Raw genomic sequence first — 21,786 nt, 5'->3', positions numbered from 1 at the left:
AGACAATAGAAAGGTATGAAAACACACACCTGAGTGCAGGAGGAGTTCAGAGACGACAAGGAGGAGGGTGAATCCATTATTCCACAGGTGTCAAACAGGCTTCCCGCGGGCCAGATCAGGCCCGCTAAGGGATTGAATCCGGCCCGCGAGACAACACTCAGAGAAGCGCAAGAGAAAAACAAGCTGCAGGTTGAAATATGTCAACTTGATGTTGCCAAAGAAAGGTGCCTCGAACAGAGACACTTTATTTGTATTTATTTCTCTCTCTCTCTCTCTCTCTCTCCTATTTTCTCCCACTCTTTGTCTCTTTCACTCCGTCTCTTTTTCTCTTCCTTTGTTCCTCTCTGTCTCTTTCTGTGTCTTTTTAACTTCTCTAACTTCCTTTTTTCCTTTTCTCTCTTTTCTCTATCTCTCTTCCTACTCTTCACGCTTTTTTTCTCTTTTCTCTCCTACTGACGTTCTATTTCTCTTTGGATTTCTTTCTTCCGCTCCCTTTCTTTGCCCCTCTCTCACGATTTCTCATTTTCTCTATTTTGTTTCTCAGGCTCTCTCCCTCTCTCTCTTTCTTTACCCCCCCCCCCCCTCTTTCTCTTATTTCTTCAACTCTCCTTTTCTTTCTCTTTAATCTACTAGTCCGGCCCCCGACAGAATGTTTGTTCTATCGTGTGGCCCCTGAGTTAAAATGAGTTTGACACTCCTGCATTATTCCATCACCCCAAATTAAAGACAATTTGGAAAGTTCCACTAAGTGGAAAGAAATCACCCAGGAAAAAATGTTGACAGGTCAAGCTATCTATCGCTCATTATGATGACGGATTGCAGATGTCATTGGATCTGTTTCATGAACATAGAGGCCAGTTTAAACGTAAATTAATATTTGTATTATTTCCATTGTTCTTTGACTTTTTTACAATATGTTCCTCGCATTTTATGTTTTCTTTGTGGTAGTCTAATTTGTCGCATGTTAATATGCTCTTTTATGATTAATTAAAAAAAACATACTTTTGCAGGGCATGTAACGGATTAGTGCATTGAGATTCAAAAGGCGTCTCTACTTACGAATGTTTCAGTCAAAAATGTTATTGAGGGGCGATACTTTTGCGATGCACGATGAAATGAGTAGTGTTGGCACGTGCATTTAGGAGTAAACAATAAGAGTAAAAATGTAGTGGTTTGGAAAAAGTCACGAACAGTTCATTCAAGGACATTCAATCACACAACAGTTAATAAGACCAGCAGGGCCAGTATTGAAAACAAGAGTGCTAAACAGATCGGTTGTGGGTCCCTGACCCTCACCGTGTTTCCATAACACTCCTTCAAAGTTTATTTACAATCCCGTAGTGGGCCGATGTTCTCACCGGCTCAGACCAAGAGATCACGTTTACTGCCGATGGTTAAACAGCAACTCGACTCACGCCATGTGACCGTCACGCCAGTTAGGGGGCCTGCCTGCATTTTGGGAGCCAGCAACGAGAGGTCGTGCGATTTATACTGCTGGGATGTGTTTTAAATTGCTTTGAAAGAAACTTTCCCACTGCTCCGCTGAAAAAAACACTGAGATGCAGTGTGTGGGTGTGTGCGCGCGTGTATATGGGGGTGGAAGGGTTTGGATTGGTGGTGAGGATTGCACGAGGGAAGGCTAGGCTGCATACAGAAAGACTTGGAGTTAGTGATGGGTCGTTCACCAACGAAACGGCTTCATGAGCCGGCTATTTGAAGCGATAGAACCGGATCCCTCTTAATAAAGAGCTGGCTCCCTGGAAGCCCCCCCCACCCCCTCCCTCTCTCTCTCTCTCTCTCTCTTACTCTCTATATCTATTTTTCATTTTATTTCATTGCCATTTCTTCTCCCTTTTTACTTTCTCTCTTTGTTCATCATTTTCTATCTTTCTCTGTCCCTCCCTCTCTCCCTCTTTCTCGCCCTTTGCCTCTCCCTCTTTCTTATTTTCTTTCTCTCATTTCCTCTGTCTCCTACTCTCTCTTTCATCCCTTCCCCCTTTTACTCTGTCACTCTTTTCTGTCATACTCTTTCTCGCTTACTCTTCATGACTCTTTTTTCTTTCTCTCTCCCTCTTGCTCCCTCATTGTCAAACTCTTTATCGCTACATTTTTTCTCTCTCTCGCTTTTTATTCTTGTGTCTCTATTTCTTATTTTCTCTCGTTTGCTTAGTGTTTCTATTGGTCTTTCTTTTCCTTCAATTTTTCGCTCACTCTCCCCTCCACTCTCTCTCTCTCTTTCTCTCTCTCTTTCGCTCTCTCTTTATCTCTCTCTCTCTTTATCTCTCTCTTTCTTTCTCCCATTATCTTGGAGTTGCTCATGAGTGGTCAGAATGAGTCGGGCGTCATCTCTGTGTATTATTCTCAGTATAAACGATTTGAAAGTTTAAATTAGGTAAAAGTTCACTATATATTGAAACATCCATCCATCCATTATCTGCACCGCTTATCCTCAGTAGGGTCGCGGGGGTGCTGGAGCCCATCCCAGCAATCATCGGGCATTGGGCAGGGGACACCCTGAACTGGTTGCCAGCCAGTCGCAGGGCACACAGAGACCACTCGCTCTCTCATTCACACCTAGGGACAATTTGGACCGGCCAATTAACCTGACATGCATGTTTTTGGAATGTGGGAGGAAACCGGAGTGCCCGGAGGAAACTCACGCAAGCACGGGGAGAACATGCAAACTCTGCACAGGAAGTTCGGATTTGAACCTATGACCTCAGAACTGTGTCGCTAATGCGCTAACCACTGCGTCGCCGTGCTGCCCCCATATTGAAACAATTAAGGCTATTATAATATAGTAGCATAATTAATTCCCAAAATGAATTAATTTGGTGCACTTATTTGCAAACCAAGTAAAGAGCCGCGTGGGAGCAGAAAGTGCTGGCTCTCTCTAGTGAGCCGAGCCAAAAGAGCCCGTCCTTTAAAAAGAGCCGAAATTCTCATCACTACTTGGAGTGGACTTTACCGGATGAGAGGAGGAACGAGGAAGAGAGAAGGCGGACGGAGGGGGCACCAGAAAAGTAGATCAGGAGGAAAAGAAAGAAGGAAAGTGAAGGAATCATATCAGGAGGAAAAGGACAGCTTAACAAATGATCCTCCCACCGCTGCTGTGATCCTTGGCTTGGCTGTGAAAGGGGAAAGAAGCTCACCGGGGAGAAAAGAAATTGTGATTTCCATCTTTTTTTTTCTTTTGTGGGGGAAAAAAGATTCAGAAGAGGGAGCGAGACAGAAGAGCTGCTTTGACTTCCTTGTGTCCTGTGAGAGGATCATGGACTCGGATTCTGGAGACCAAAGTGATGGAGACTTCTCGCCAGGTAGACCACTCAGCACTCGCAGCTTACACTTCATGAACGACTTCTCAAATTCCTCCCAACATTCAAAGAATTAAATGCACTCCACAGAAGCCTTTTACTTTCAATATTGCCACCATATTCTGTGAACATTTTATGATACATCTCTGCTGCTACACAAATTTGACTTGAAGTAAGACGTGCTACTTTGGCGTAGCTCTAACTTTGGGGTCGGCAACACAAAAAGTGAAAAGAGCCATATTCGACCCAAAAAAAAACACAAAACAACTTTGTCTGCAGCTGCAGAAAAAATCTCATAAGCCTTATAATGAATCCAACACATGTTGTATGAATTTTTATTAGCTACGGCAGGGGTCAGGAACCTTTTTGACCCAAAGAGCCATAAAAGCAAAAAATGTTTTTAAAAGAAATTGAGAGAGCCACTTCATATATTTTCAGACAAAATTGAAAAAAACTGCCAAACCCGCTCTCTAGACAAAAGCTTATTTTTAAGCACATTTTATTTCACTGTGTGTCATTTGATGATTCAATCAAATGTATGAAATGATAATAATGCCAAATCCTGTGTCCCAAATCAATGTAAATATGCCATTTACAATTTGTCTTTCACCTTCAGTTAAGAGTGTTGAGGCAATTTTTTTTCCATCAAATGTTTTCCTAATAACGGTTTTAAAACAATGTGCATGCAAAGTTCTTTTGTAAAAATGTCACAAATTACTGCAAACGATAAGCATATCGTCATATTCACTTTTGGTGTAGACTGCACTGAGCGAGAGAGAGAAGGAAGTGCCTTGCGCTGTGTGCAGGGATCCGCCCACCTGTACTGCTCACCCAATCAAAGTCGTTTGCCAGCGTTTTTATTTATCAGTTTAAATGGTTTCTCATCAAACTTCTGCATTAAGTTGCTTCGTCTTTATATGGACCAAAATCGGGATGAAATCACTTGACTTTGGAACGCCACAGAGAGATGCGCAATAGTTACATTTTATTTCTGAGCCATACGTACTCATGAAAAGAGCCATATATGGCTCCCGAGCCATAGGTTCCCTACCCCTGAGCTACGGTATGCACTATACCAGGGTCGCCAACCTTTTTTAACCAGAGAGCTACTTATTCCTACTTATTAGTGCAAAGAGCACCCAGTTTGATATGCAATTAAAATAACAACTTATGTTGCTACTGGGCAGCACGGCAGCGCAGTGGTTAGCGCATGTGCGGCACAGTTCTGAGGTCATGGGATCAAGCTTTCCTGTGAGGAGTTTGCATGTTCTCCTTGTGCTTGGGTGGGTTTCCTCAGGGCACTCCGGTTTCCTCCCACAATCCAAAAACATGCATGTCAGGTTAATTGTTCCTAGGTGTGAATGAGCGAGTGAATGAATGAATGAATGGTCTGCATTTATATAGCGCTTTACAAGTCAATGAAGACCTCCCAAAGCGCTTTACAATGTGCTTCACACTTTTCCCTTTTACACACTAACTAACCTATAGCAGCGTCAGCCATGCAAGGCAACTACCTGCTATAGGGGGCATTAGGGATTCAGTGTCTTGCCCAAGGACGCTTTGACATATAACACGGAGGAGCTGGGAATCGAACCTGTGAGTGAACAGTTGTCTGTCTCTGTGTGCCCTGCGACTGGGTGGCTACCAGTTCAGAGTGTCACCTGCACACTGCCTGAAGATAGCTGGGTTGGACTCCAGCACACCCATGACCCAACAGAGGATAAGCGGTGCAGATAATGTATGGATAGATGTTACTATTACGATCTTACTAGGTTAGTACCGATTTAATTGTTCAAGTAGAAAAAAGAAAAATAAATATATGACAGAAAGAAAGAGAGATAAAGAAAAGAAAAACACAGAGAGTTAAAGAGTAAAAGATAAAAGCAGAGAGTGAAGAAAGATAGAAAGAAAAAACAAAAAAAACAAATGAGAGGAAGAAAAGAAGAGTGAAAGATAAAAAAAGAAAGACAAAAGGAAGAAAGAAAGAAAAATGAAAGAAGGAACGTAAAAGTGTAAGAAAAACAGAATGTTGGCTTAATTGGACTCAGTTAAGCACAGGAAAACATAATTTTACTAGAAAATCACAACGACCCAGAACTGGTAATAACATATGCTATAAGAATAATAACCTTTTGTATCTTACTTTCTGTTTTAAGTTAATTATCTGAGGAGAAAATACATCAAAGGAATTTGAACATGCACAAAGGAGAGCCCAACCTCAGATGAGAAATTCCAACCTGTGCTTAAAAGGCCTTCCCTGAAACTTTTCTTATTAATAAACATTTTAAAGTTACAAAAGCAGACCCGTCCTAAAGGGCGTGGGAATCAAAGAACAGAGAGAAGGACTGCACTATCTAAATATAGATGCTTGCACTCCGAGGAAATTGCAGGGATGAAATATCGATCGCGGTACAATAGTATCGATCCAATCCAAGTAGTTGCTTAGTATTGATAATATCGATATTTAGATTGATCCGCCAACACTTATCATTTATTTATTTATTTTTAAATCCATTTCTGCATCCGAATATGAGCTTTAATTTCTCAAAGATTGGGCATTTGTGGTCTGCATTTAAAGATTCTGTATACCTTTGTGAGTGGCTGCAAATCTCTAGCCAACTCCAACATGTGTTTGTTCAACTTTTCATTTGAGGTTGCATAAATCTTTCAGCACTTTTATTGGAGTCTGGGGTGTTCATTGCCAGGGGAAAGCATTTGAGTATTTCTTCTGTAAACGTGATACGGAGTTGGAGATGTACGAGGACGTTCTTTGTCTTCACGAAGAAGACAAATCTGCACAGTAGTGAAATAAGAGCGAGGGAGAGCAACAGAGAAGGAAGTCAGGAGGGATTTACAGACAGACGGACACGGACAGATCAAATACTCAACTGCATTGCATGAGTCAGTATTTCTTAACTATTTTTGAGCCACGGCTTAAATTATCAGTATAAGTAAGCATATCATATTATTTGTGGTCACTGTAGCTCGGGATGTCTATCCATCCATCCATCCATTATCTGCACCGCTTATCCTCAGTAGGGTGGCGGGGATGCAGGAGCCCATCCCAGCTATCTTCGGGCAGTGGGTAGGGGACACCCTGAATTGGTTGCCAGCCAGTCACAGGGCCCACAGAGACAGACAACTCACTCTCTCATTCACACCTAAGGACAATTTGAACCAGCCAATAAACCTGACATGCATGTTTTTGGAATGTGGGAGGAAACCAGAGTGCCTGGAGGAAACGCACGCAAGCACAGGGAGAACATGCAAACTTCACACAGGAAGGTTTGATCCCATGACCTCAGAACTGTGCCACGGACGCGCTAACCACTCATCCACCATGCTGCCCAGCTCAGGATGTTATTGTTATAGTAGTACAGTATCTTTTATCTTCTCTGGAAAATCATCAATGATAATAAAAAATACTGTATTTTCCGCACTATAAGGCGCACCTAAAAGTCTTAATTTTTTTCAAAAGCTGACCATGCGCCTTACAATACAGTGCGCCTTATATATGGCTCAATGGTGTGTCGCAAAGTCTTGCAACTAATGCAACAGCCGCCGACTAGATTTTCCCCCGAACGTGAAGTAGTCCGCGGTGTATGATGGGATTTATATAACGGCGTTTCATTGGCTAACCAATGTGTCAATCATCATTTGAATCGATAACTATTGGCTAAAGTTATTCAGAGGTAAAGGGGGCGGATCCTTTTTATCATTTACAGGCTCGGATAGGCTAAAGGGGCAAAACAAACCCTGCAATTGGCCGAAAAAGAGGTGTCAATCATCAGTTGAATCGATCACTATTGGCTAAAGTTATTCGGAGGTAAAGGGGGCGGATCCTTTTTATAATTTACGGGCTTGCATAGGCTAATGGGGCAAAACAAAGCCTGCAATTGGCCGAAAAAGATAAATGTGAATAGCAAGTTTGGTTGGTTGTCTACGGCATAGAGATAGCATGTTTTACTATTCTGTATTTGGAAATATTTTATTCTCCTGGATTTACTACACTCACAGATATAAGAGGACCATGGTTGCACATTATTATTGAACACAACGACTTCGGTGAGCTACTCCGGCTATATATTTTCCCAGTATCTTGTTTCAGAGTGATATTGATGTTTCTGTGATGGGTCTTTTTTTAAATTAAACTAAATTCCAAGTGTTTATTGTCATATGCACAGTAAAGTTGCGAGCGAAAAATAAAATAGAAACTAAGGAATGGTTGGCATTTCTTGAATCCCAAGACTTTAACCTTCCGAATGATATTTGGAACGATGCATTTGAGTGACATTGTACGGACACCGCATCCGCACGTGTCTACGACACGAATTTGCTTCTTTGCAAGCTTTCGGAATGTTAAGGGGGTAATAAGTTTGACTGAACTATCTGACTGTTTTGTCGACGTTCCCATTGTAGCGCCTTATAATCCGGTGCGCCTTATCTATGGAAGATATAGGACCAAAAACTATTTTTTGGGGGTGCGCCCTATAACCCGGTGCGCCCTATAGTGCGGAAAATACGGTACTTAAAATGAACAAAAATTATCTGCCAGTGGAAATAATAATTTCCTTTGTTTAAGTTTGACCTTATTTGATTTGTTATGCTCTGCGGTGCAATCTTAACCTTTTTAAACATACACTACTAGGTCATGACTTGATAGATAGCATATTAAAAAGAATAATTATCAGCTGCCACCTACTGACGTGGTTGATTGTTAAATAACAGGAAGAAAGCCAAGATACTAAACAATTGCACGTTTTCTTTCAAAGATAACATTTCCAGTGGCACACTAGACAAGTAATGTAACATTCTATTCGGTTATTCTTTTGACTGCCTTATGAAGTAAGTGAAGCGGTAGTGGAGGTAAAAAAATCTGAAAAGTAATCACGTTTTCCAATAAAATTTTATATTTGGCACTCAAATTTTTTTACTCATTTCAAATACTAAACTTGCTCATCTTGAGAAATATGTATTTGAATTAATGAAACTTTATTTAAAACATGAGAAAACGAAAATAAAACAAAACAACAGGTCAAAAAACAAAATGAAATTAAATGATCTGCATTTATATAGCGATTTTCAAGTCAATGACTTCCCAAACGCTTTACAGTGTGCTTCACATTTCCCAATAGCGGCATTGAATTGCAGCCATGTAAGACGCTAACCCGCTTATTGGGAGTATTAGGGGTTCAGTGTCTTACCCAAGGACACTTCGACATGTAACACGGACAAGCCGGGATTCGATCCCTTGATCCCAAGACGAGCGCTCTACCTCCTGAGCTACTGCCGCCCCTGAAAAAACAAAAACAATGTGAACGTAACATGTCCGAAAAGGAATAGAAAGAAGCATATGCTTTTTGATGCTACCCCACTTCCTTGATAATTGTGTCTTATAGCCAAATGTCCTGTGTATTTACATATAACAAACACCTCAAGAATATACATATTTACATAGGTTTTGTGGATGCACAGTCACTCCCTCATCATCATCATCATTATCCTCACCATCTTCACAGTCACCATCATTATCATTGCAGTCTCCATCCATTTTCAGCATACTCTATGATAAGAGTATCTAGATAGATAGATAGATAGATACTTTATTCATCCCCGAAGGGAAATTCACATTTCCAGCAGCATCCCTGAGCTGAGAACAATACAATAATAAAGCAAAAAGAATACAATATACAAATACTCAGTGTGACGAGCAAATGCCCACTGTAGCGTGTTATATAGAATAACTAAATAGTGCTACACAGAATACATATTGCAATAAGATTCGGTAATATGCAATGTAGTTGGTGTGGTTTACTGTGTGCTTTTACTCTGCCGGGTAGAGTTAAAGAGCCTCATGGCATGAGGAAGAAAAGATCTCTTCAGTCTGTCCGTAGTACAAGACAGTGACAGCAGTCTGTCGCTGAAACTGCTCTTCTGTCTGGAGATAATGCTGTGTAGTGGATGCGATGGATTGTCCATGATTGACCGCAGCTTTTCCAGTGCCTGTCTCTCAGCTACTGTTGTTAGGCTGTCCAGCTCTTTGCCCACAACAGAGCTCGCTTTCCTAGCCAGTTCATTGAGACGAAAGGCATCCTTCTTCTTGACGCTGCCTCCCCAACACGCTGTCGCATAGAAGAGGGCGCTTGCCACAATTGTCTCATAGAGTATTTTGAGGAGCTTTTTGCAGATTTTGAAGAAGGCCAGCCTTCTGAGGAAGTAAAGTCGGCTTTGCCCTTTCCTACATAGAGCTTCTGTGTTGGCAGTCCAGTCCAGTTTGTTGTCTAGCTGCACACCCAGGTATTTGTAGGTCTGGACAAATTCTACACATTCTCCTTTGATGGTTACAGGAGTGAGTTCTGGTTCTCCTGAAGTCCACCACCATCTCCCTGGTCTTGGTGGTGTTCAGGTGCAGGTGGTTTGCGTCGCTCCATCGGACAAAGTCCTGAATCAATTTCCTGTACTCCTCCTCCTGCCCATTTCTGATACATCCCACGATCGCAGTGTCGTCGGCAAACTTTTGCACATGGCAGGACTCAGAGTTGTACTTAAAGTCCGATGTATATAGAGTGAATAGGAACGGAGAGAGCACGGTCCCCTGCGGAGATCCTGTGCTGCTAACCACAGTGTCCGATGTACAGCCCCCCTGTTTCACATACTGGGGTCTGCCTGTCAGGTAGTCAGCAATCCATTCTACAAGGTGTGAGCTAACTCCCATCTCTGTCAGTTTCCTACTCAGTAGCAGAGGCTGTATGGTATTGAAGGCACTGGAGAAGTCCAAAAATGTAATCCTCACAGCCCCCTTAGCCCTATCCAGGTGAGAGAGGGATCGGTGTAACATGTATACTATAGCATCCTCCACTCCCACCTTCTCCTGGTAAGCAAATTGCAGTGGGTCGATGGCGTGACGGACCTGTAGCCTCAGGTGGTGCAGCAGCAACCGCTCCATGGTTTTCATCACATGTGATGTCAGGGCGACCGGCCTGAAGTCGTTGAGTTCCTCAGGTCTATTATGATAACAACAATTCTCATTGGTGTTCATCGTGACACCTGACTGCTATGTGGTGTGTGTTTTTCGTCATACAAGTATTTTTAGTCCTGCTGCCTTAGGGGGTCCGCCCCCAGGTAGCAGGACCACCATTCTTGAGTGTCCTGATCTTAATTGAGTAGTGTTTTTCTGTTTTTTATTTTGTAGACACCAAGTGCTGAAACACACTTTCATTTGTTTTTGCTGCAGAATTAACAATAAAGATGATTTTGACTTTGACTTTATTTTTTACAATAAACTTATTGATAACTTTGTAATTCACTGTACTGGTAAAGTCAAGTCACGTTTATTTGTATAGCCCTTAATCACAAAGGGTCCCAAAGGGCTGCACAGACCATAGATTATTGCAAACCACAGACTATTATGACACCTACATGAGGGAAAATAATACACAGATATTGTCAACATAAAATATAGGTTATTCATATGCTATAGAATAGAAGTGTGTTTTAAGCTTAGATTTAAACATTTCCACTGAGGTTGCAGATCGAGTCTCAGGGGGAAGAGCATTACACAGCACCAGGGCTCGAATGGAGAACGCACTCGAACCTGCATTTCTCTTCTTGGCTCTCAGGATCAATAGTAGTAGACCAGCATTTTCAGAGCGAAGGCTCCGGACTGGAACATAGGGGGAAATTAAATCTGAAAGATATTAGGGAGCAAGTCCATGCATGATTTTGTATAATACCAACAGAATCTTAAAATCACATCTTATACCGACAGGGACCCAATGCACGTTAGCTAAAATCGGGGTAATGTGATCAAACTTTCTTGTCTTAGTTAAAATCCTCGCTGCAGCATTTCGTACTAGCTGAAGGAACTTGATTTTGGACTTCGGGAGACTGGAGAGCAGTACATTACAGTAATCGAGACAAAAATTGAGGTAACAAACGCATGAATTATAATTTCCGCATCCGAGAGAGACAGCTTCAGGTGAATTTTAGCAATGTTGCGAAGATGAAAAAAAGCTTTTCTAGTAATATTCTTAACGTGTGTTTGAAAGGACAGATCGGGGTCAAGTATGACACCTAAATTTTTGACTAAAGTCGTTTTACATACATACAGACAATGGTTTTATCCTTCCGGCTTGTAGTTTAGGTTTTGGGACACTCGTGAAGATCGCAATGGGAGAAATGCTTTATGCCCATTATGCATTTGCTATCGAATAACTGCAGAAACAGTTTTTAAGTGCCTTGAATTTATATTAGTTCAAATGGCTTCTACAATTTAATGCTTATAGTACCAGTCTGCATTCACTTGTTCCACTAATGAGGTCAAACAGTGAACTTGTCCCTAGAGCTTAATGTAATTGCATATATTGGTAGGACTTGCTGTGGTTTCACAGCCTGGAGTCTCCCAGAAGGTATTGTCACACTACCAGGCTTGGGGAGTAGCGGAATGCATTAAATAACTAGGATACAAAAAAGTAATCGTATTCCGTCACTGGTACAGAAAAAAAAAATGTAATCTAATTTCTGTATAGGTATATTTAGTAAAAGCAAATATTACTTTGCAGGATTACAATGTCATGATTACCGATGTGAATCACCTGTGCTCCTTTGGCGCCAACTGCCTCGTACTCTGATTGGCTCCCTGTCCCTATTTAAACCCACTCCTATCTGTCTCCTTTTGTCAGTCCGTCTGCGAACCTCAGTTAACACTAGGCAAGCCTTTTTTCGACCCTGACTCCCACCTGTTTTTTGCTCTTGTCTGTCCCTTGGCTCCGGCTCGTTTTTGATCATGACCACGTATAATCTCCCGTCCCGGCTTTTGACCTCTTTTGTCCCCGACCACGTCTACTCTCCTTTCCTGGCTTACGATTCGCTTACAACCCCGACCCCGATTTTGCTCTCCTGTCCTGGCTACTGACCCGTTTTTCTGTTCCCGACACGCCATCACTCGCCGCGGAAGTGGATCTTCTGCGTTCAGAGTGATCTGCTTCCCGCGTCCAGCAATCACCGGATCGTGGGCGCAAACCTTCCTCTTTCCTTTGACAAAACTTTTGGGTCCTGTTTCTGTTCTGGTCCTGACATGCAATCTTATTTAAAAGTACATACAACCCGCGTTTTATAAACAAGTGTGACGTAGCCATAAGCTCACTATGTTGAAGCAGAACGATGAAATTCACATCAGTTCATACCAGCCCTACCTAATGGCTGAATCGGTAACCACCAAATTGGATTCTCAATTATAACATTTTGAAATTATAAATTAAAGCAATATACTTTACATACATTTATTTTTCTCTTATTAGCATATTTGGCATTGGAGTAATCCAAGCATTATTGAAAGTAATCAAGTATCATTACTGCAGTATTATGGTATTCAGATCACCTTACTGATTCCGTTTTTAACAGGTTACTGCTAATTCTATCAGGTTACATTTTTAAAGTAACCCTCCCTAAACACTACACAATTACAAGTCCTGTTGTTTTGTTTTTGTTTTTTCAAGCTTTGTTGTTTTTTTATGTTGTTGATTCTCTTCTGAACCCCGCCATCTGTTTGTCCATCTGGCACATTGTCCGTCTATCTTTTGATCCCATCGCAGAGGTGGCGCCATACCGACGTGTGAGCCAGGTGGTGGTTGAGATGCGGCACGGCAACGTCTAGGATTGAAAGGCCACTTTCATAAGCAGCCATAATCCGAGGCAACCCAGTTAACGTTCTCTTTTGTCCCAGACTGTCTAAAGTGGATCATTTTAGGTACAGGAGACTTTTTCGTCTGGACTCTTTGGTGGGAGTGAAGGAAAAGGATTTTTTCCTCGTCTAAACAGGATCTGACTCATACTTAGATACCTCCTCCTTTGTGGCTAAAAAGCAATTTTTATCATTTGGTATTCTGGTAAAGGATAGAAAGTAACATGAACATTTGTTTGCTCCATGGTTTTTAATAAGGTCAAGATGGACTACTACAAATGTGCTTTAAGCTTCCAATATGTGTTTTGGTCACTTTACAATATGTGCTAAACATAGCATCTAATACAGAAAGAATATGAAAGCAAATAGACAGTGATTCAAAAATCCCAGGCATCTTAGACATTAAATATCTTGAAAACTATATGAAAACACTTCTGTTAAATTCAGAAAGCCTATAATCTCAATTTTTACATGGAATGTTTAAATATGGCAGGCAGCACGGCGGCGCAGTGGTTAGCGCGTGTGCGGCACAGTTCTGAGGTCGTGAGATCAAACCTTCCTGTGTGGAATTGCATGTTCTCCCCGTGCTTGCGTGGGTTTCCTCCGGGCACTCCGGTTTCCTTCCAAATTCCAAAAACATGCATGTCAGGTTAATTGGCCGGTTCAAATTGTCCCTAGGTGTGAATGAGCGAGTGAGTTGTCTGTCTCAGGGTGTCCCCTGCCCACTGCCCGAAGAGAGCTGGGATGGGCTCCTGCACCCTCGCGACCCTACTGAGGATATGCAGTGCAGATAATGGATAGATGGATTTTTAAAGATGTTCAATATGAGCACCATTGGTTACACGACACACATCAAACAGATAGTCTTGCCAAACGTGTCCCAGCATTGCAAAGTAAATGGTTGCAACAGCTTCTGTGATCCATGTCTTCAGCTCATCCACGTCTCTTGGAATAAGGGGAAAATAGACCAACATTTTCCCAAAAACCCACAAAAAGAAATCGCATTGTGTGAGATATGGGTGGCCAGGATTGTGATCATTCTGCCCAGACCGTCCAATCCATATGTTTGACAGTGTTGCTTTCAGAAACTGTCTAACCCTGAGGCTCCAGTGTGGTGGCGCCCCATCCTGTTGAAAAATTAAGTCATTAGACTCTCACTTAATTTAGTTATTAACCAGTTTTCCACCATCTCAAGGTACCACTCACCTTTGACTTGCTCTTTCAAAAAAAGAATAGCCCCTCGACAGCTTTCGACAGCGCAAAACACGTTCACCTTTGGGAAATCTTGCTGATGCTCAAGAAGTTCATGTGAGCAGTACACCAAATGTGATTGTTGTGCTTGTTAACTTTGCCATTTACGTGAAGTCTCCTCATCGCTAAAAACAAACCGATTGTCAAAGCTTTATCTTCCATCTTCTGTTGCATTGCAACGCGAAAGTCATGCTACTTCATCAGTGTCCTTCAACTGTTTGACTAGCTGTAGCGCTCAAGGCTTCATATGCAGTCGTCCTCTTAAGACACGCAAAACAGGTGTTGTAGGACACTGAAATTCTCTGCTGGCTCTTCTGATAGATTTAGGGGGGTATCTGTAAAGCAGTTTTAAGTTGTTCAATCACATCAACTGATGTTGAGGGACGTCTCGTTCTTTTAGCTTTACATAAGCACCTGTCTGTTATGAATTTATCATGCCAGCTCTATGTGGACTCTATCTCAGGTGGCTCATTTTCTGCGAAATGCACGTTGAACAACAGTCCATGATTCCGTTTTTGCAAATTGAAGCACACAAACGCCTTGTCAGGTTGATAGAATGTTATTAATGGGTCTGAAAAATAATTAGAAACATCAATAGCCTTGTAAAAAGAAAACTAATTGTTATGAGCTTTAAAACGGCACAACTTTTGTCTTACTACCATTCGTAGTTAAGGATTTATGGGGAATTCCAATGTTCTCAAGACTCTTGGATTGATATGTTTTGTCTCAGTGAGCTTTTTAGTTTGAATGATTTGATTGTTGTTACATAGTAAGCGTATTTGGTGATGGAACTTTTTGTTAATGACAGTGTTTGATGCAGGCAGCATGTCATGCAAAACAAAATATTTTGCATACAGGACTTATGTAACTTGTGTACTTCTACTCTGCTTTGGGTTCTTCTCAATTATTACTCACACTCCATTATCGTGCGACCGCTTGTAAACACAAATGGCGAGTGAGAACGGCTACAAATGCCCGTGTGGCCAGGCAATGGTTAGCAAGCTAGCTTAGCCTTTGGTGGACAATGTTTTACCTTATTATAAACAAGTTTAAAATGATTTCCCCTAAATTATGTAAGTCTAAGAATTATGTGACTTTCTGTGATTACCACGACTGCCCAACGGATGTTGAAGGATGCCAGCCTTCTGAGGAAGTAGAGTCGGCTTTGTCCTTTCCTGCATAGAGCTTCTGTGTTGGAAGTCCAGTCCAGTTTATTGTCCAGCTGCACACCCAGGTATTTGTAGGTCTGGACTAATTCTACACATTCTCCTTTGATAATTACAGGAACCGTGTGAGTTCTAGTTCTCCTGAAGTCCACCACCATCTCCCTGGTCTTGGTGGTGTTCAGGTGCAGGTGGTTAGCGTCGTTCCATTGGACAAAGTCCTGAATCAATTTCCTGTACTCCTCCTCCTGCCCACTTCTAATACATCCCACGATAGCAGTGTCATCAGCAAACTTCTGCACGTGGCAGGACTCAGAGTTGTACTGAAAGTCAGACGTAAACAGGGTGAATAGGAACGGAGAGAGCACAGTCCCCTGCGGTGATCCTGTGCTGCTGACCACAGTGTCCGATGTACAGTCCCCGTTTCACATACTAGAGTCTGCCTGTCAGGTTGTTCGTAATCCATGCTACAAGGTGTAAGCTTACTCCCATCTCTGTCAGTGAAACCAGAGTCTCTAATATTTATGTTCTATGAAATATTTTTTTTCTTCTGTGTTAACCCTGTGTGCTTTATAGTTCTATGCGTCTTATATATATACATATATATATATATATATATATATATATATATATATATATATATGCACATTGCTCTCTGCACTATTGTAATTACAGCGTTATTGTTACAGTGTTAATGTTACTGTGTACCTGACTTGTTAACCTGACTGCCCATTTTGCACATCTGGTTAGCTACTCTTCTTGCACTATCGGCACTATGGTAAAATACTATACGTAGCCAAAATACAATACAACTTTATTTATATCTGTACATTCAAGGAAACTGTGGGGGTCAGATGCATCGACATTTCTTTGGTGTAATTTTTGTGGTGAAGTGGACTGTTACTGTGGCATATTTAAACAATCTCATGGAAAAAAGTAACCCTTACAGAAAGCAAGGTGCTGCAACCAAAAAGGGTAAACATGTTACTGTTCCTGAACAAAAATGCGCAAATCCATTATCATGGATGCAACAGACCCAAAAGGGCTTCTTTGTTACATTGCTGAATTTTGGGGGTTTTACTCTGTTGACTTCTGTTCTAAAACTGTTGATATTTCTATTTTTTATACAGTTGAAGTTTAGGTTTTTATTTAATTAAAAAAAAAAGAAAAACGTTTTGTTTCTAAAATCATTGTGCTGTGTTTATCATAAATATAAACTAACTTCGGGGTGATTCAATTATTCAATGAGCATGACATTTCTCAGCAAAAAGCGTCAGATCGATATCGATTGATACTACTATGTACTTACTTTGACTGGATCGATCAATATTCCCAGTATCGCCCACCCCTAGCTGTGAAACACACAGGGAGGTTTGAGCTGCTCTTTTGAGTTGTTGTACAAACAAAGACACTCAAGCTGTTATTTGTTGACACAACACAAATGTGAGTCCCCGGCAGGATATCATTGTATGAACTAGCAACAGGTATAAAGTTGCAAATAGCATCAAAGTGCTCTGACTCAAGTATTAGACCGGCCAAAATGTTGCTATTGTGTTACATTGGTCAAGGCCTGGACTTTTATTCTTATTTTATTAGTGGTATTAGCAGCATGTAGTAGTGAACCTGTACACTAAAAATACCACACTAAAAATCAGTGGCAGACCGTGCAGTTTACACCTCTGCTTTCAGCTCTAAATTAGTGATGTTTCGTTCACGAACGAACCGGCTCTATTATTCAGCTCTTGGAAATAAGGGGGCCCGTGTTGCACAGTATAAAGCCTGTCTTTTGCAACGCAATATAGGTTAAACGAGACTTTATAAGGAGAAGAACAAGCACAGGCGAATAATTTGAAAAAAGACCGGAAAGTAATGTTTGACATATTCGGCCCGACCGCCACGAGATTTGGATCGGCTTGGGCTTGGGCTCGGGCTTAAAATCTTACCTCTAGTCTGAAAGTGGCAGACAAAACCTTTTCCCGTTTGCGAAAGGCTTGCGTGCTTGGAGTTGTCGAACTATTCGCTATTAAATCAACACAACAGAATTATTTCCCGAGGCACCTCTTATAGCTGATGGCGCGATGGGTTTGGTGAATTACCAGCCATAGAGTATGTCACAGAAGGGAGGACAGTGCAGAGATTTCTTTATAATGTTTAATAGAACATCACTGAAGAAATGTCGCTTTGACACAATGAAAAGACTGTCAACAAAGACCATGGTTTACTGGAAAATTATCCTCTGGTCTGATGAGACAAATATTAATGTATTTGGCTCAGATGGTGTGAAGCATGTGTGGCGACAACCAGGTGAGGAGTACAAAGATGTTTGTGTCGTGCCTAACGTCGAACATTCTGTTGGTAATGCTATGGTTTGGGGCTGCATGAGTGCAATTGGAGTTAAATATAATTTCATTGAGGAAAACATGAACTCAAGCATGTACTGTGAAATACTGGAGGAAGGAATAATCCCCCTTCTTCCAGAAACTGGGTACAGGGCAATGATCCAGCTTGATCCATGGCCAGCACTATTAAGGTAGTTCTGCAAAATGATGGTGGCGACACATAATATTGAACTTTAGGAACTTTTACTTTAGGGTGTACTCACTTTTGTTACCAGGGGTTTTGAATGATAAATGGTCTGCATTTATATAGCGCTTTTCAAGTCAATGAAGACCTCCCAAAGCGCTTTACAATATGCTTCACACTTACTGATTCACACACACACTCACACACCAATAGCGGCCATGCAGCCATTCCAAGCGCCGACCAGCTTATTGGGGGCGTTAGGGGTTCAGTCTCTTGCCCAAGGACACTTCGACATATAACACGGAGTAGCCGGGAATCAAACCTGCGATCTCTTGATCCCAAGACGAGCGCTCTAACTCCTGAGCTAATGTCGCCCCCATTACTAATGGCTACATTTTGAGTTATTTTGAGGCGAAACATACATTAACACTGCTATATAAGCTTTACACAGACTACCTTTCATTGTGTCTGTCATGATGACTGATTAATTTCACCTGTGCCGACTTGTTTGGCTCGTTTGGCTGCTGGCTTCCTGATTAGTTCCCCGTCCTACTTAAGCTCCGTCCTTTTAGTCGCTTGTTGTCAGTCCGTCAGCGAACCTATGTTTTCACAAGGCAAGCATTCTTGACTCTGACTCCCGTCGGTCCCGTTTTTCATCCGTGTTCCACTCGTCCGTTCCTGATTTCCCCGTTTGTCTCTGGCTACGACCCGTTATTTTGACCTCGACCACGTTTTGATCTCCCGTTCCGGCTAACGACGCGTTTTTTTTCCCGTCTACCACACTATGATCTCCAGCTCCGGACGACCCGCTTCCGCATTTGAAACACGTTCCAATTCTGTGAGCGTCTTGCCTCCCGCGCTGCCTTTCCTCTCCTTTTCAATAAATTTGTGATTAACATTACACATCTGGGTCCTATTTCCGTTCTGGTCGTGACAGTGTCAAAGCAATGTTTGTTCATTGTTGTTCAATAAAACATAATGATGAAATCTCTGCAGAGGGGTGTATTCACTTTTGTGACAACATGTAGTAGAACTGGTGACATTTGTCAAGGCCTTCTAGCTGGCGTCAGATGCCAACTCTGGAACTGATTGGCTAAACCAAGAGCATTCTCAGTATAGTTGTGCAAATGAGAGTATAGTCGTATGTATATACATATGCATATAGTGTGTTTTTTTTTAAGGTGCTTCTCATAATCAGGTATGCCTTATAGTCCCGGAAATACGGAACCTTTCATTGCACAACATTTTGAAAATAAAATCAGTGGTGTAAATTAAGTCAAAGTAAAGTAACATAAGAAACAAAATGTATATTTTTTAAATTAGCACATGAATTAATCACTCTTAGGACTAATAGACCGTTTTTCTAAAATTCTAACAGCACTAATGGTGTGTAAACCTGAAAACTAAAAATAAAGTAAAATAGGAAAAATAATATTTATCAAAATCTGTACTTTAATACTGTGACTTTTTACGTTATTTTTTTTCTCTTCTGCCTTTTACTGTGACTTGTGCACGGGCTAGTGCAGCACAGTAACTTTTCGTCAAACTGTCAATAGCACCAGAGGGGGAAAACAGCACTCATACTCAGATACATTAAGAAAAAAAAAACATGTGCAACGTGATCATTTTGCTGCTTGAGGGCAAAAAGCAAAGCCGTACAAGAACCTGAAACTGACCATCAAATATGCAATAAATACCCAAGAGCTTTCCAGTGGGTGCATCCCCCAACTTTTTAAATCTAATCCGCAGATGGAGACTGCACCCTTGCACACGACACACCCCACACTCTCCTCGCTATTGGAAAATTTAAACTTAAACTGGAAAAAAGGGAGGGGGGGTGACAAAGAGAAAAGAGCGAAGCCAAATGTGGAAAATGCAACTCGGGAGTTTGTTTTCCCATGTTTTTGCAAAGAGCAAACTTTAACCTGCGGGTGTTATATACATCATGTGACTTGCTTCAGAATTCTTTGCAATGCTAAGCAAATAAATGTCTTTCTGGAAGAGAGACTTAACCTACTGAGGTATTTTAAGCTTTCCTCACTGAGGTTTGCGGTTTTATTTGGGTGACGATGCCAACAGCGGCTGACTCGTGAACTATTAAGGTGATTATTCAAACTGCTTGGCTTGAATGAGAACACTACCTTGGCAAATAGCAAGTACAACAAAGGAGGTGTCTTGAAAGAAAAAATGCCAAGCCCCCCCAACCCCACACACACACACACATTTAAGTCTGGCACAACAGAAGCACTCATGCTTATTAGCAGAGTTGCATGCGTTACTGAAAAAAGTTACTAGTTACAATTACTAGATGCTTTATTTAATAAGTAATGATTTCACCTTCACAGATAAATGACACCCAAAAGTAGCGTGCTACTCTGAAAGTAACTATGTAGTCAAACTACTGTATGTACTCACATTGAAACTGGTCTCCTAAAACTGCCTAATAATAGCCATAAGTCGACCTGCCGTCTTGTACAGCGTATATTTATTTTCCTCTTAGGTATGTGATTGTGACTTTTCCCTCCTTGTTTTTCGCTGCATGTTTTGCGATGAATATAATATTGTCCAGATAGCTCCCCATTAGCGTGCGGGCTTCCCAAGGCCTCTAGTTACATTTGGTCTAGGTTAGCCCCATTCACAGTCGGCTAGCTGGCTTGCCTGCCATGCTCGTTGCTTTTTTCCTAGCTGGTTTCGTGTTTGTTGCTGGTAGAATTTTTGTTGTTGGCTCGCAGTTCTCTGGGCTGCCTACTGCATGTTTTCGGTCAGCCGGCCTTACTTTTTTAGCAGGCAGTTAGCATGCCTGTGGGTTTTTTTTTGCCAGTTGGCTCCATTTTGGCTGCTCGCCATCTGTTGTACCATTGCTGCACACATATACGACACAACACCAAGACATTCTCCACCAAAACTACTAAAACTTAGCTCAAAACACTCAAAACCTTTTTGACTAGTTGACATGTAAACCAATAAGATGACTGGCTTGCTAGGGGGCTGCTGTGCTTCACGTGACGTCAGAGCTCACTAAGTCAAAGATGAGACAGACTGTCTTTAAAATGCATTATCTCGGTTAATAATTGGAATAGACCAATTACATACATACAGATATTGTGCCAAAAGCATGTACTAATTTTTCACATTTTGTATGTTTTAGAATTCGAAAATCCCTTAAAGGGCTATACAAATAAACATGACGTGACTATGTTTCTTTATCTTTGTGGAGGATATGCGAAGTGCAGCATGCACGCTTGTCAAGCCTACCAGTATCTAATGTTTTTATTCAAAAGAAGCAGCGAATATACCTCATTTTTAAGTTAAGACAATACAATTTATTCTTTCTATGCTACAGTTTATATATTGTTTCCTTGCCCTGCCAATCAAATTTTATTTGTAAATCTGAACGTGCTTCACCAGACACAAACCTCACTACACATCACTGAGCTGGGTAAACAATTAATGAATTGTTTACCAGTATTATGAAATAACATGGATTCACCGTTACAATAGCCTCATGACTTTAATGTGGAGCTTGCTTCCCTGCCTGACTTTGCTTTTGCTAAATTATAAATAGAAGTGGATCATTACACTTTACAGTAGCAGAGGATCTCTTAATGAATCTTCACAACACATTACACCGAGTGGAGAATCAATAAGGAAAATACATATTATGTGTGCTAGAAGAGAATTGAAGCTGTAGCACAAACTTGCCAAATAGGGAGCTTCTTTATGAGATCATTAATAATCCATTATAAAACATTTAAAACTTTGCTTCATTGTTGGGCGCTCCATTCAAGTCCACAAATGTCTTTATCTCTTCCTTGTGAATAAACCTTGAAGGAAGCACAAATCAAAACACAGA

The 21,786-nt window shown here is 41.3% G+C and overlaps 1 protein-coding gene across 1 annotated transcript in view; it reads left to right on the top strand.

Annotated features, from left to right (window-relative positions):
* The first annotated feature begins 2,774 nt into the window (after positions 1–2,774).
* The window catches only part of tnfaip8l3 (tumor necrosis factor, alpha-induced protein 8-like 3), a 46,099-nt gene continuing 27,087 nt past the window's right edge, over positions 2,775–21,786 (top strand). The window contains exon 1 of the mRNA XM_088334295.1: positions 2,775–3,317. Coding sequence (XP_088190421.1) covers positions 2,972–3,317 — 346 coding nt within the window. The 5' untranslated portion in view covers positions 2,775–2,971. The remainder of the gene's footprint in view (positions 3,318–21,786) is intronic.

Source organism: Urocampus carinirostris, chromosome 4, assembly GCF_059441175.1.
Source record: "Urocampus carinirostris isolate Australia breed hairy pipefish chromosome 4, RoL_Ucar_1.0, whole genome shotgun sequence".
NCBI classification, from domain to species: domain Eukaryota; kingdom Metazoa; phylum Chordata; class Actinopteri; order Syngnathiformes; family Syngnathidae; genus Urocampus; species Urocampus carinirostris.
Note: the sequence above shows the minus strand (reverse complement) of the source record. Positions and strands in the feature narration are given on the sequence as shown.